This window comes from Somniosus microcephalus, unplaced genomic scaffold (genome assembly GCF_052327205.1).
Source record: "Somniosus microcephalus isolate GS21.2 unplaced genomic scaffold, FLI_Smic_1.0 unresolved_chr7, whole genome shotgun sequence".
Taxonomy (NCBI): Eukaryota; Metazoa; Chordata; class Chondrichthyes; order Squaliformes; family Somniosidae; genus Somniosus; species Somniosus microcephalus.
The window spans coordinates 31,352,645-31,368,135 of NW_028225185.1; the positions used below are offsets into that span (position 1 = coordinate 31,352,645).

Sequence of the window (15,491 nt, forward strand, 5' to 3'; positions counted from 1 at the left end):
CGTGTTATACAGTGACAGACCTGTACCCACCAGTACTGTACCCCAGTGTTATACAGTGACAGACCTGTACCCACCAGGACTGTACCCCAGTGTTATACAGTGACAGACCTGTACCCACCAGTACTGTACCCCAGTGTTATACAGTGACAGACCTGTACCCACCAGCACTGTACCAGTGTTATACAGCGACAGACCTGTACCCACCAGTACTGTACCCGTGTTATACAGTGACAGACCTGTACCCACCAGTACTGTACCCCAGTGTTATACATTGACAGACCTGTACCCACCAGCACTGTACCCCAGTGTTATACAGTGACAGACCTGTACCCACCAGTACTGTACCCCAGTGTTATACAGTGACAGACCTGTACCCACCAGTACTGTACCCCAGTGTTATACAGTGACAGACCTGTACCCACCAGTACTGTACCCCAGTTATACAGTGACAGATCTGTACCCACCTGTACTGTACCGCAGTGTGAAACAGTGACAGATCTGTACCCACCAGTACTGTACCCCAGTGTTATACAGTGACAGACCTGTACCCACCAGTACTGTACCCCAGTGTTAGTGACAGACCTGTACCCACCAGTACTGTACCCCAGTGTTATACAGTGACAGACCTGTACCCACCAGTACTGTACCCGTGTTATAAAGTGACAGACCTGTACCCACCAGGACTGTACCCCAGTGTTATACAGTGACAGATCTGTACCCACCAGTACTGTACCCCAGTGTTATACAGTGACAGACCTGTACCCACCAGTACTGTACCCGTGTTATACAGTGACAGACCTGTACCTACCAGTACTGTACCCCAGTGTTATACAGGGACAGACCTGTACCCACCAGTACTGTACCCCAGTGTTATACAGGGACAGACCTGTACCCACCAGTACTGTACCCCAGTGTTATACAGTGACAGACCTGTACCCACCAGTACTGTACCCCAGTGTTATACAGTGACAGACCTGTACCCACCAGCACTGTACCAGTGTTATACAGCGACAGACCTGTACCCACCAGTACTGTACCCGTGTTATACAGTGACAGACCTGTCCCCACCAGTACTGTACCCCAGTGTTATACAGTGACAGACCTGTACCCACCAGCACTGTACCAGTGTTATACAGCGACAGACCTGTACCCACCAGTACTGTACCCGTGTTATACAGTGACAGACCTGTACCCACCAGTACTGTACCCCAGTGTTATACAGTGACAGACCTGTACCCACCAGCACTGTACCAGTGTTATACAGCGACAGACCTGTACCCACCAGTACTGTACCCGTGTTATAGTGACAGACCTGTACCCACCAGTACTGTACCCCAGTGTTATACATTGACAGACCTGTACCCACCAGCACTGTACCCGTGTTATACAGTGACAGACCTGTACCCACCAGTACTGTACCCCAGTGTTATACAGTGACAGACCTGTACCCACCAGTACTGTACCCCAGTTATACAGTGACAGATCTGTACCCACCAGTACTGTACCGCAGTGTGAAACAGTGACAGATCTGTACCCACCAGTACTGTACCCGTTATACAGTGACAGACCTGTACCCACCAGTACTGTACCCCAGTGTTAGTGACAGATCTGTACCCACCAGTACTGTACCCGTGTTATACAGTGACAGACTTGTACCCACCAGTACTGTACCCCAGTGTTATACAGTGACAGACCTGTACCCACCAGTACTGTACCCGTGTTATACAGTGACAGATCTGTACCCACCAGTACTGTACCCCAGTGTTATACAGTGACAGACCTGTACCCACCAGTACTGTACCCGTGTTATACAGTGACAGACCTGTACCCACCAGTACTGCACCCCAGTGTTATACAGGGACAGACCTGTACCCACCAGTACTGTACCCCAGTGTTATACAGGGACAGACCTGTACCCACCAGTACTGTACCCCAGTGTTATACAGTGACAGACCTGTACCCACCAGTACTGTACCCCAGTGTTATACAGCGACAGACCTGTACCCACCAGTACTGTACCCCAGTGTTATACAGTGACAGACCTGTACCCACCAGTACTGTACCCCAGTGTTATACAGTGACAGACCTGTACCCACCAGTACTGTACCCCAGTGTTATACAGTGACAGACCTGTACCCACCAGTACTGTACCCCAGTGTTATAGTGACAGACCTGTACCCACCAGTAGTGTACCCCAGTGTTATACAGTGACAGACCTGTACCCACCAGTACTGTACCCCAGTGTTATACAGTGACAGACCTGTACCCACCAGTACTGTACCCGTGTTATACAGTGACAGACCTGTACCCACCAGTACTGTACCCCAGTGTTATACAGTGACAGACCTGTACCCACCAGTACTGTACCCCAGTGTTAGTGACAGACCTGTACCCACCAGTACTGTACCCCAGTGTTAGTGACAGACCTGTACCCACCAGTACTGTACCCGTGTTATACAGCGACATACCTGTACCCATCAGTACTGTACCCGTGTTATACAGTGACAGACCTGTACCCACCAGTACTGTGCCCCAGTGTTATACAGTGACAGACCTGTCCCCACCAGTACTGTACCCCAGTGTTATACAGTGACAGACCTGTACCCACCAGTACTGTACCCCAGTGTTATACAGTGACAGACCTGTACCCACCAGCACTGTACCCCAGTGTTATACAGCAACATACCTGTACCCACTAGTACTGTACCCGTGTTATACAGTGACAGACCTGTACCCACCAGCACTGTACCCCAGTGTTATACAGTGAAAGACCTGTACCCACCAGTGCTGTACCCCAGTGTTATACAGTGACAGACCTGTACCCACCAGTACTGTGCCCCAGTGTTATACAGTGACAGACCTGTACCCACCAGTACTGTACCCGTTATACAGCAACATACCTGTACCCACCAGTACTGTACCCCAGTGTTATACAGTGACAGACCTGTACCCACCAGTACTGTACCCCAGTGTTATACAGTGAAAGACCTGTACCCACCAGTGCTGTACCCCAGTGTTATACAGTGACAGACCTGTACCCACCAGTACTGTACCCCCGTGTTATACAGTGACAGACCTGTACCCACCAGTACTGTACCCGTGTTATAGTGACAGACCTGTACCCACCAGTACTGTACCCGTGTTATACAGTGACAGACCTGTACCCACCAGTACTGTACCCGTGTTATACAGTGACAGACCTGCACCCACCAGTACTGTACCCGTGTTATACAGTGACAGACCTGTACCCACCAGTACTGTACCCCAGTGTTATACAGTGACAGACCTGTACCCACCAGCACTGTACCAGTGTTATACAGCGACAGACCTGTACCCACCAGTACTGTACCCGTGTTATAGTGACAGACCTGTACCCACCAGTACTGTACCCCAGTGTTATACATTGACAGACCTGTACCCACCAGTACTGTACCCGTTATACAGTGACAGATCTGTACCCACCAGTACTGTACCGCAGTGTGAAACAGTGACAGATCTGTACCCACCAGTACTGTACCCGTGTGATACAGTGACAGACCTGTACCCACCAGTACTGTACCCGTGTTATACAGTGACAGACTTGTACCCACCAGTACTGTACCCCAGTGTTATACAGTGACAGACCTGTACCCACCAGTACTGTACCCGTGTTATACAGTGACAGATCTGTACCCACCAGTACTGTACCCCAGTGTTATACAGTGACAGACCTGTACCCACCAGTACTGTACCCCAGTGTTATACAGTGACAGACCTGTACCCACCAGTACTGTACCCCAGTGTTATACAGTGACAGATCTGTACCCACCAGTACTGTACCCGTGTTATACAGTGACAGACCTGTACCCGTGTTATACAGTGACAGACCTGTACCCACCAGTACTGTACCCCAGTGTTATACAGGGACAGACCTGTACCCACCAGTACTGTACCCCAGTGTTACAGGGACAGACCTGTACCCACCAGTACTGTACCCCAGTGTTATACAGTGACAGACCTGTACCCACCAGTACTGTACCCCAGTGTTATACAGCGACAGACCTGTACCCACCAGTACTGTACCCGTGTTATACAGTGACAGACCTGTACCCACCAGTACTGTACCCCAGTGTTAGTGACAGACCTGTACCCACCAGTACTGTACCCCAGTGTTAGTGACAGACCTGTACCCACCAGTACTGTACCCGTGTTATACAGCGACATACCTGTACCCATCAGTACTGTACCCGTGTTATACAGTGACAGACCTGTACCCACCAGTACTGTGCCCCAGTGTTATACAGTGACAGACCTGTCCCCACCAGTACTGTACCCCAGTGTTATACAGTGACAGACCTGTACCCACCAGTACTGTACCCCAGTGTTATACAGTGACAGACCTGTACCCACCAGTACTGTACCAGTGTTAGTGACAGACCTGTACCCACCAGTACTGTACCCGTGTTATACAGTGACAGACCTGTACCCACCAGCACTGTACCCCAGTTATACAGCAACATACCTGTACCCACTAGTACTGTACCCGTGTTATACAGTGACAGACCTGTACCCACCAGCACTGTACCCCAGTGTTATACAGTGACAGACCTGTACCCACCAGTACTGTACCCCAGTGTTATACAGTGACAGACCTGTACCCACCAGTACTGTACCCCCGTGTTATACAGTGACAGACCTGTACCCACCAGTACTGTACCCGTGTTATAGTGACAGACCTGTACCCACCAGTACTGTACCCGTGTTATACAGTGACAGACCTGTACCCACCAGTACTGTACCCGTGTTATACAGTGACAGACCTGCACCCACCAGTACTGTACCCCAGTGTTATAGTGACAGACCTGCACCCACCAGTACTGTACCCCAGTGTTATACAGTGACAGACCTGTACCCACCAGTACTGTACCCCAGTGTTATACAGGGACAGACCTGTACCCACCAGTACTGTACCCCAGTGTTATACAGTGACAGACCTGCACCCACCAGTACTGTACCCCAGTGTTATAGTGACAGACCTGTACCCACCAGTACTGTACCCGTGTTATAGTGACAGACCTGTACCCACCAGTACTGTGCCCCAGTGTTATACAGCGACATACCTGTACCCATCAGTACTGTACCCCAGTGTTATACAGTGACAGACCTGTACCCACCAGTACTGTACCCCAGTGTTATACAGCGACAGACCTGTACCCACCAGTACTGTACCCCAGTGTTATACAGTGACAGACCTGTACCCACCAGTACTGTACCCCAGTGTTAGTGACAGATCTGTACCCACCAGTACTGTACCCCAGTGTTATACAGCGACATACCTGTACCCATCAGTACTGTACCCCAGTGTTATAGTGACAGACCTGTACCCACCAGTACTGTGCCCCAGTGTTATACAGTGACAGACCTGTCCCCACCAGTACTGTACCAGTGTTATACAGTGACAGACCTGTACCCACCAGTACTGTACCCGTGTTATACAGTGACAGACCTGTACCCACCAGTCCTGTACCCCAGTGTTATACAGTGACAGACCTGTACCCACCAGTACTGTACCCCAGTGTTATACAGTGACAGACCTGTACCCACCAGTACTGTACCCCAGTGTTATACAGTGACAGACCTGTACCCACCAGTACTGTACCCCAGTGTTATACAGTGACAGACCTGTACCCACCAGTACTGTACCCCAGTGTTATACAGTGACAGACCTGTACACACCAGTACTGTACCCCAGTGTTATACAGTGACAGACCTGTACCCACCAGTACTGTACCCCAGTGTTATACAGTGACAGACCTGTACCCACCAGTACTGTACCCCAGTGTTATACAGTGACAGACCTGTACCCACCAGTACTGTACCCTAGTGTTACACAGTGACAGACCTGTACCCACCAGTACTGCACCCCAGTGTTATACAGTGACAGACCTGTACCCACCAGTACTGTACCCCAGTGTTATACAGTGACAGACCTGTACCCACCAGTACTGTACCCCAGTGTTATAGTGACAGACCTGTACCCACCAGTACTGTACCCCAGTGTTATACAGGGACAGACCTGTACCCACCAGTACTGTACCCCAGTGTTATACAGGGACAGACCTGTACCCACCAGTACTGTACCCCAGTGTTATACAGTGACAGACCTGTACCCACCAGTACTGTACCCCAGTGTTATACAGTGACAGACCTGTACCCACCAGTACTGTACCCCAGTGTTATACAGTGACAGACCTGTACCCACCAGTACTGTACCCCAGTGTTATACAGTGACAGACCTGTACCCACCAGTACTGTACCCCAGTGTTATACAGTGACAGACCTGTACCCACCAGTACTGTACCCCAGTGCTGGTGACAGACCTGTACCCATCAGTACACACTCACAACTAAGCTATACTTGCGACAGCACTGGGTGGCACCAGTGGGACACACCCATCCATGGATTCTCTGCTCTCCCACCCTCGCACCCCGCCCTCCGCAATCATCAACTCCTCTGATCAGACGGGTCCTGGAGACTGATTTGAACGGGAACCGTAGACCAAATTCTGTTAACGGCAGCTCAACTCTTCCCTCCCTGCCCCACGTGCGGAGAGGAGGGAAAAAGGATTACGGCATCGCGCCGGGACGGTGATGCCTGCCCCCGGTCGGACTGCCGTCACGAGACGCCGGCGTGGGCGTGCTACCGAGTTGGGAGAGTCGTCCCCTCAGGGGGAGGAGAGGAGTTGCAACGACTGCCAGCGAGCGATCGGAATCGGTTTGTCGGGCGACTGCCGTAACGAGAGCGCGTGGGACAGAGGCAAGGAGGCTGAAGCACTCGTGAAGGGCACCCTCGCCAGCTCCGGCAGCAGACGGCAGGGACCGGACCCGCTGTTAGAGCGCAGAGCCCCTCAAACTGCAGCGACTGTGGGTGGGGGGGTAGCGGGAACGAGGCTGAGAATAAAACGAGCAGGGAGGTTGTGCTTGAACTGTATAAAACACGAATTGGGCCACAGCTAGAGTACTGCGTGCAGTTCTGGTCACATTACAGGAAAGACGTGATCACACTAGAGAGGAGATTTACGAGGATTTTGCCGGGACTGGAGAATTTTAACGATGAGGAAAGATCGGAGAGGCTGGGGTTGTTTTCTCTGGAACAGAGGAGGCTGAGGGGAGATTTAATCGTGGTGTATAAAATGATGAGGGGCCTGGATAGAGTGGATAGGAAGGACCTATTTCCCTGAGCAGAGAGGTCAGTAACCAGGGGGGGGCAGAGATTTAAAGTCATTGGGAGAAGGATTAGAGGGGAGTTGAGGAGAACTTTCTTCACCCAGAGGGTGGAGGAGGTCTGGAACTCACTGCCTGAAAGGGTGGTCGAAGCAGAAACCCCTCATCACATTTAAAAAGTACTTGGATACGCACTCAAAGCGCCGGAACTGATGGGGTTAAAATGAACCCTCTCAGAATTCAGACAGTCGAGGCGATCACTAATTAAGTGGTGCCAGCAAAATTAAAATCAGAACAAAGGAGTAGGGTCATGTGAAGATGAACTAAAAGGAACCAGGTGGTGATAAGAAGTCTCATACTGACAACTTTCTTATGTGAAAAACAAAGATAAGACAGTACAGATTGGAAAAAATGCTACTTTCGCTAGTCTTGCACAAAGGACAGTGTGTGGAGAAACTTTGAGAAGAAATGTGCTGCTTTAGCTAAAAGTTGTAGACACAGCAGAATATAGGGGTCATGGGAATTTGACCTGTGACCAAAGGCATAGTAAGACGTAACTAACCTTTACTAATACGGAAAAGAATAAATAAGCCATATGTGATCAGGTGATTATTGGAATACAATGTGATTGGATGAAAATAGAATAAAAAGCTGTACCAACCAAGAGAGAACGAGAAGGGTGTCACTAGACCGCGGGGTCTATGACCTTCTCCCAGAACGTTCCGTTAATAAACTGTGTACTTTCACTTTAAGACAGACTCGAGTGAATTTATTTTTCACCAACGGAACCTACAGGGCTACAGACCGAGAGCTGGACAGTGGGATTAGGCTGGAGAGCTCTTTTGTCGGCCGGCATGGATACGACGGGCCGAATGGCCCCCTTCTGTGCTGTAAATTTCTAGGATTCGGTGAATGCGGAGGAGAGCCAGGTTCGGAGCTCAGTCGGAGGATGGTTTGGGATGGCTCAACGACAGAATGCCAGCTCGGGGGGTGGATGGTTAGAATTCTGTCCGGATTGTGGGCACTGGAAGGAGACAGGTGATCGAAGTGGATGGTGAGCGTAGGACTGGAGGGGGGGGGGGAAAAAAGGTCGGTCATGTACACGGGCAGCGACTCGGGTTAGACAGCAGGTTAAACGCAAGAACCTCAGAATTAGGAGTGGGAGTAGGCCGTAGAGCCCCTCGAGCCTGCTCTGCCATTCAATAAGATCATGACTGATCATCGACCTCAACTCCACTTTCCCGCCCGATCCCTCGATTCCCCTCGAGTCCAAAAATCTCTCGATCTCAGCCTTCAATAGACTCAACGACTGAGCCTCCACAGCCCTCTGGGGCAGAGAATTCCAAAGATTCACCACCCTCAGTGAAGAAATTCCTCCTCATCTCAGTCCGAAATGGCCGACCCCTTATCCTGAGACTGTGACCCCTGGTTCTAGACTCTCCAGCCAGGGGGAAACAGCCTCTCAGCATCTACCCTGTCAATCCCCCTCAGAATCTGATATGTTTCAATGAGATCACCTCTCATTCTTCTAAACTCCAGAGAGTTTGACCGAGAACATACTCCCTCATATTTTCAAAAATAAAGTGTGTGCCCCAGTGGCCTCGTGTACTGCCCTGGGGTTCTCTCCCTAAACCTCTCCGCCTCTCCCTCCTCCTTTTAAGAGGCTCCTTAAAATCAACCTCCTTGACCCAGCTTCGAGTCGCTTGTCCTCATATCTCCTCCGGTGGCTCGGTGTTTGACGTCGCTCCTGTGACGCGCCTTGGGGACGTCTGACTGCGTTGACAGGCGTAGCCCGTCGCGCCACAGTTCGCGGGATCTGGCCGTGCACAAAAAACGGATACCAAACCTGCCCAGGGCCATGAACCACAGCCAGCAAATGCGCTCGATGGGCTGTGCGGCGCTTTTCGGCTACGAGCGGACGCGCCAGACCCTTCCTTGCCCACCTGCTTGCCGTCCACCTCGATGTCGGCCACGTAGTTCTCGAACACGGTGGGGACGTAGACCTCGGGGAACTGGTCCTTGCTGAAGACGATCAGGAGGCAGGTCTTGCCGCAGGCCCCGTCGCCGACGATCACTAGCTTCTTGCGGATGGCTGCCATCGCTGCGCTGGAACGGAGAGAGAGGAAGAGGAGTGACTGGACAGCACTGGCGCGAGGCGGATTGACGTGCGGGACACCGCCTCATTGGCCTGGGGCTCGCTTAGCGTCGCCGGAGGGGCTGCAGTTTCAAGCTCAGCGATGCACTTACCCTTGTGGTGCTTTTACAGTGTTTTCAGTAAATTGAGGGAGCGCCGCACTGTCGGAGGGGCGGTGCTGAGGGAGCGCCGCACTGTCGGAGGGGCGGTGCTGAGGGAGCGCCGCACTGTCGGAGGGGCGGTGCTGAGGGAGCGCCGCACTGTCGGAGGGGCGGTGCTGAGGGAGCGCCGCACTGTCGGAGGGGCGGTGCTGAGGGAGCGCCGCACTGTCGGAGGGGCGGTGCTGAGGGAGCGCCGCACTGTCGGAGGGGCGGTGCTGAGGGAGCGCCGCACTGTCGGAGGGGCGGTGCTGAGGGAGCGCCGCACTGTCGGAGGGGCGGTGCTGAGGGAGCGCCGCACTGTCGGAGGGACACTCGCTCACCGCCTGGACTCTCGCCCGCTTCCAACTCGCTTCTACGTGAGGTAGAGACGCAGCAGCACCTTCAGGAGGTGGAGAAAGGTACCAGAAAGGGGAGGAATGTCGGAGTTCAGCTGCTGCAGTGGATGTGGCTGGGCAGGTTTCCAGGTTGGGCCAGGACTGACGTATGGCAGACGCCGGGGGCGGAAGTGATGTGTGCGAGGCCCGTGCGGAAGTGTGGCCTTCACCCTCTCTCAAAGATTTCCTCTCAACAAACATTTTAAAACATTTGAAAACACAACAAAGTGCAACAGGGGGGCGGCAGCGGGAGGAAATGAAAAAAATCAGACCTTAAAACGGAATTTGGAAATGAATAAATAGAAAGTGGAAAAAAAAACACACACACACACCAAACGCTGAACAGGAAACTGAAAGATTCACTCCAGTCACAAAACTTCAGAAGAAAAGACAAAACTTCAACTGAAAATTAAAAATAAGGAATTAAACATCTTAAAAAAACAGCCTTTTAAAAATTAAATAATTAGGAGTTAATTCAAAGAGGATTTCCTGACAGGAATAATACAAAAAAAGTTTATTTTGTGCATGGGTGTTGTTTTTAAATAAAATTAATAACTAAAAAAGTTAGACCAATAGAATTCCCATTCTGACAATTTTCCAACATCTGGGGGCTCGTTCGGACTCTGCCCCCCGACTCTGACCCCCCGCCCCAACACCCCCGAACCCGCCTCCGCGCCCGACACCCCCGACTTCCCCCCGCCCCCCCGACTCTGACCCCCCCCCGCCCCCCGTCGTCCGAACTCCGACCCCCCCCAACCGCCTGAACTCCGACCCCCCCCAACCGCCTGAACTCCGACCCCCCCCAACCGCCTGAACTCCGACCCCCCCCAACCGCCTGAACTCCGACCCCCCCCACCGCCTGAACTCTAACCACCCACCGCCTGAACTCTAACCCTCACGGTTTGAACTCTAACCCTCACGGTTTGAACTCTAACCCCCACGGTTTGAACTCTAACCGCCAACCGTTCGAATTTAACCGCCTTCGATCTCTCTCTCTTTCTTTCTCTCTTTCTCTCTGCGAGCGGGAAAAAAAAACTGGATAAAAGTAAAAACTCGGCCCGCCGGCAGCAACTTTCCTCCAACAACAACGAGAGCAATCGGCGAAACCAGGTTACTCACATCGTTTTCCATTTTTTTTCTTGTCAGGAGAAAAATACTCAGATATTTACCTCAGCCCGCCGCCGCACGATAGATTGTTTTACCTGCTTTCCTCTTTGAAATAGATAGATATATATTACGCTTCTTTAATGTTAAATAATATTTTTTTTCTCTCTGAGGGGACTGCGCCGCCTCAACCCAACTTGCTGGGCCAGCCGGGCGCGGCTTTTTCTTCCCCGGCGGACAGCCCGGAGCCGGGCCAATGGGGAGCCGATCCGCCCGGCGCTCGGCCAATCGGGAGGCTGGGTTTGGTGGGGGAGGCGGGACTTCCGGCTGGTGGGGGGAACCAGCAGGTTTGGTTGCGCTGCCAGGTGGGGGCGGAAGTGGTGTGACGTAGCTGAGCGTGGGGGGGGGGTTAGGGAAACAGAGCAATTGGCAGAACCCCTCCCACCTCAGCCCCAGCCCAGCCAATCAGCGGCCGCCACCGCCACCGGCCGGCAGGGGGAGCGCCAGAGCAACCAGCTCCGATTAAATGGCTTGCAATCCACTTAATGCCTCAATCTGATTAAATGGCTTGCAATCCACTTAGTGCCCCAGTCTGATTAAATGGCTTGCAATCCACTTAATGCCCCAGTCTGATTAAATGGCTTGCAATCTACTTAATGCCCCAGCCTGATTAAATGGCTTGCAATCCACTTAATGCCCCTCTGATTAAATGGCTTGCAATCTACTTAATGCCCCAGTCTGATTAAATGGCTTGCAATCCACTTAATGCCGCAGTCTGATTAAATGGCTTGCAATCCACTTAATGCCACAGTCTGATTAAATGGCTTGCAATCTACTTAATGCCCCCAGTCTGATTAAATGGCTTGCAATCCACTTAATGCCCCAGTCTGATTAAATGGCTTGCAATCCACTTAATGCCCCCAGTCTGATTAAATGGCTTGCAATCCACTTAATGCCCCAGTCTGATTAAGTGGCTTGCAATCCACTTAATGCCCCAGTCTGATTAAATGGCTTGCAATCCACTTAATGACCCCAGTCTGATTAAATGGCTTGCAATCCACTTAATACCCCCAGTCTGATTAAATGGCTTGCAATCCACTTAATGCCCCAGTCTGATTAAATGGCTTGCAATCCACTTAATGCCCCCAGTCTGATTGAATGGCTTGCAATCCACTTAATGCCCCAGTCTGATTAAATGGCTTGCAATCCACTTAATGCCCCCAGTCTGATTAAATGGCTTGCAATCCACTTAATGCCCCCAGTCTGATTGAATGGCTTGCAATCCACTTAATGCCCCAGTCTGATTAAATGGCTTATAAGAACATAAGAACATAAGAAATAGGAGCAGGAGTAGGCCAATCGGCCCCTCGAGCCTGCTCCACCATTCAATAAGATCATGGCTGATCTGATCCTAACCTCAAATCTTCTATCACTCTGCATCCACCCGAACCCATGTGATCTCCCGGGAGAGGCGAAAAACCAGATAAAGACCCAATGGCCAATTTGGGAGAAAAAAATCTGGGAAATTCCTCTCCGACCCATCTAGGCGATCGAAATTCTTCCAGGAGATCACTCTGTCCCTATATTTTCTACAGTACTTACCTTCTGTAAAGGCGATCTCCACCCCAGCCAGGAACAGGAATAAAACCATCTCCTGAAATCTAACAGAATTAGAACACAGTAGGAGCAGAACAAGGCTACACGGCCCCTGGGCCCGCTCCACTACCCACAGGGCCATGACCATTCCGAACCCAGACTCATGTCCAATTTCCTGCCCGCTCCCCGTAACCCTTTATTCCCTTTACTTCTAGGAAACTATCTATTTCTGTTTTAAATTTATTTAATGATGTAGCTTCCACAGCTTTCTGGGGCAGCAAATTCCACAAACCTACCACCCTCTGAGTGAAGAAGTTTCTCCTCATCTCAGTTTTGAATGAGCAGCCCCTTATTTTAAGATTATGCCCCCTAGTTCTAGTTTCACCCATCATTGGGAACATCCTCACCGCATCCACCCGATCAAGCCCCTTCACAATCTTATATGTTTCAATAAGATCGCCTCTCATTCTTCTGAACTCCAATGAGTAGAGTCCCAATCTACTCAACCTCTCCTCATATGACCACCCCCTCATCCCCGGGATTAACCGAGTGAACCTTCTTTGTACTGACTCGAGAGCAAGTATGTCTTTTCTTAAGTATGGACACCAAAACTGTATGCAGTATTCCAGGTGCGGCCTCACCAATACCTTGTACAACTGCAGCAATACCTCCCTGTTTTTATATTCCAACCCCCTAGCAATAAAAGCCAACATTCCATTGGCCTTCTTGATCACTTGCTGCACCTGCATACTAACTTTTTGAGTTTCGTGCACCAGGACCCCCAGATCCCTTTGTACTACAGTACTTTCCAGTTTCTTGCCATTAAGATAATAACTTGCTCTATGATTTTTCCTGCCAAAGTGCATAACTTCACACTTTCCAGTATTGTATTCCATCTGCCAAATCTCTGCCCACTTACTTAGCCTGTCTATGTCCCTTTGCAGGTTTTTTATGTCCTCCTCACTCACTACTTTCCGTCCCATCTTTGTATCATCTGCAAACTTTGATATGTTACACTCGGTCCCCTCCTCCAAATCGTTAATATAGATTGTAAAGAGTTGGGGACCCAGCACTGACCCCTGCGGAACACCACTAGTTACTGGTTGCCAATCTGAGAACGAACCATTTATCCCAACTCTCTGCTTTCTGTTAGAGAGCCAATCCTCCACCCATGCCAGAATATTACCCCCAATCCCGTGATTTTTTATCTTGAGCAATAATCTTTTGTGTGGCACCTTGTCAAATGCCTTTTGGAAGTCTAAATACACTACGTCCACTGGTTCCCCTTTATCCACCCTGTATGTTACTTCCTCAAAAAACTCAAGCAAATTTGTTAAACATGACTTCCCCTTCATGAAACCATGCTGAGTTTGCCCTATTAAATTGTGTTTATCCAAATGTCCCGTTACTGTCTCATTAATAATGGACTCTAACATTTTACCAACCACAGATGTTAGGCTAACAGGTCTATAGTTTCCAGCCTTCTGCCTACTACCCTTTTTAAATAATGGTGTTACATTAGCAGTTTTCCAATCTGCCGGGACCTTTGCTGAGTCCAGTGAGTTTTGGAAAATTATTACCAATGCATCCACAATCCCTACCGCTACTTCCCTCAAGACCCTGGGATGCAAGCCATCAGGTCCAGGGGATTTATCCGCCTTGAGTCCCATTATTTTACCAAGTACCACTTCCTTAGTGATTTTAATTGTATTTAGTTCCTCCCCCCCTAGAGCCCCCTGTTTGTCCAGTGTTGGGATATTCTTAGTGTCCTCTACTGTAAAGACTGATACAAAATAATTGTTCAGTGTTTTTGCCATCTCCATGTTTCCCACCATTAATTTCCCGGTCTCATCCTCTAAGGGACCAACATTTACTTTAGCCACCCTTTTTCTTTTTATATAACTATAGAAACTTTTACTGTCTGTTTTTATATTTTTTGCTAATTTACTTTCATAATCTATCTTCCCTTTCTTAATCAATCTTTTTGTTATTTTTTGCTGTCTTTTAAAGACTTCCCAATCTTCCATCCTCCCACTAGATTTGGCTACCTTATATGCCCTTGTTTTTAGTCGGATACTATCCTTAATTACTTTACTTAGCCACGGATGGCTATCTTTTCTTTTACACCCTTTTTTCCTCAGTGGAATATATTTTTTTTGGAAGTTGTAAAATAACTCCTTAAATGTACACCACTGGTCATGTACCGTCTTACCCTTTAATCTATTTTCCCAGTCCACTCTCATTAATTCCGCTCTCATACCTTCATAGTCTCCTTTATTCAAGCTCAGCACGCTTGTTTGAGATCCAACCTTCTCACCCTCTAATTGAATATGGAACTCAACCATGTTATGGTCACTCATTCCAAGGGGATCCTTTACTAGGACATTTTTAATTAATCCTGTCTCATTACACAGGACCAAATCTAAGGTTGCTTGCCCCCTGGTCGGTTCAGTTACATACTGCTCAAGAAACCCATCCCTAATACACTCAATGAACTCTTCCTCAAGGCTGCTCTGCGCAATTTGATTTGTCCAGTTAATATGATAATTAAAATCCCCCATAATTATAGCTGTTCCCTTATTACAAGCCTCAACTATTTCCTGATTAATACTCCGTCCAACAGAGTTGCAACTGTTCGGAGGCCTATAGACTACACCCACTAGTGTTTTTTTCCCCTTATTATTCCTTACCTCCACCCAAACTGTTTCACTATCGTGCTCCTTTGACCCAATATCATTTCTCTGTATTATAGTGATTCCTTCCTTTATTAACATAGCCACCCCACCTCCTCTCCCTTCCTGCCTGTCCTTCCTGATTGTTAAATAACCTGGTATGTTTAATTCCCAGTCATGGTCACCCTGCAGCCATGTTTCTGTAATGGCCACAAGATCATACCCATATGTCATTATTTGTGCCGTTA

The 15,491-nt window shown here is 49.7% G+C and overlaps 1 protein-coding gene across 3 annotated transcripts in view; it reads right to left on the bottom strand.

Moving 5' to 3' along the window:
* The window catches only part of LOC147086728 (ras-like GTP-binding protein O-RHO), a 28,635-nt gene extending 17,398 nt beyond the window's left edge, over positions 1-11,237 (bottom strand). Inside the window, exons 1-2 of one of the 3 annotated variants that reach the window (XM_085978896.1) lie at positions 11,074-11,237; positions 9,146-9,303 (exon numbers count right to left, since the gene is read on the bottom strand). In XM_085978896.1, the coding sequence (XP_085835022.1) occupies positions 9,146-9,301 (156 nt within the window). In that variant the 5' untranslated portion in view covers positions 9,302-9,303; positions 11,074-11,237. Of the gene's footprint in view, positions 1-9,145; positions 9,309-11,040 lie in introns of all 3 variants that reach the window. The other 2 variants (XM_085978895.1, XM_085978893.1) reach the window with 2 other exon arrangements.
* Between the last annotated feature and the right edge of the window lie 4,254 nt (positions 11,238-15,491).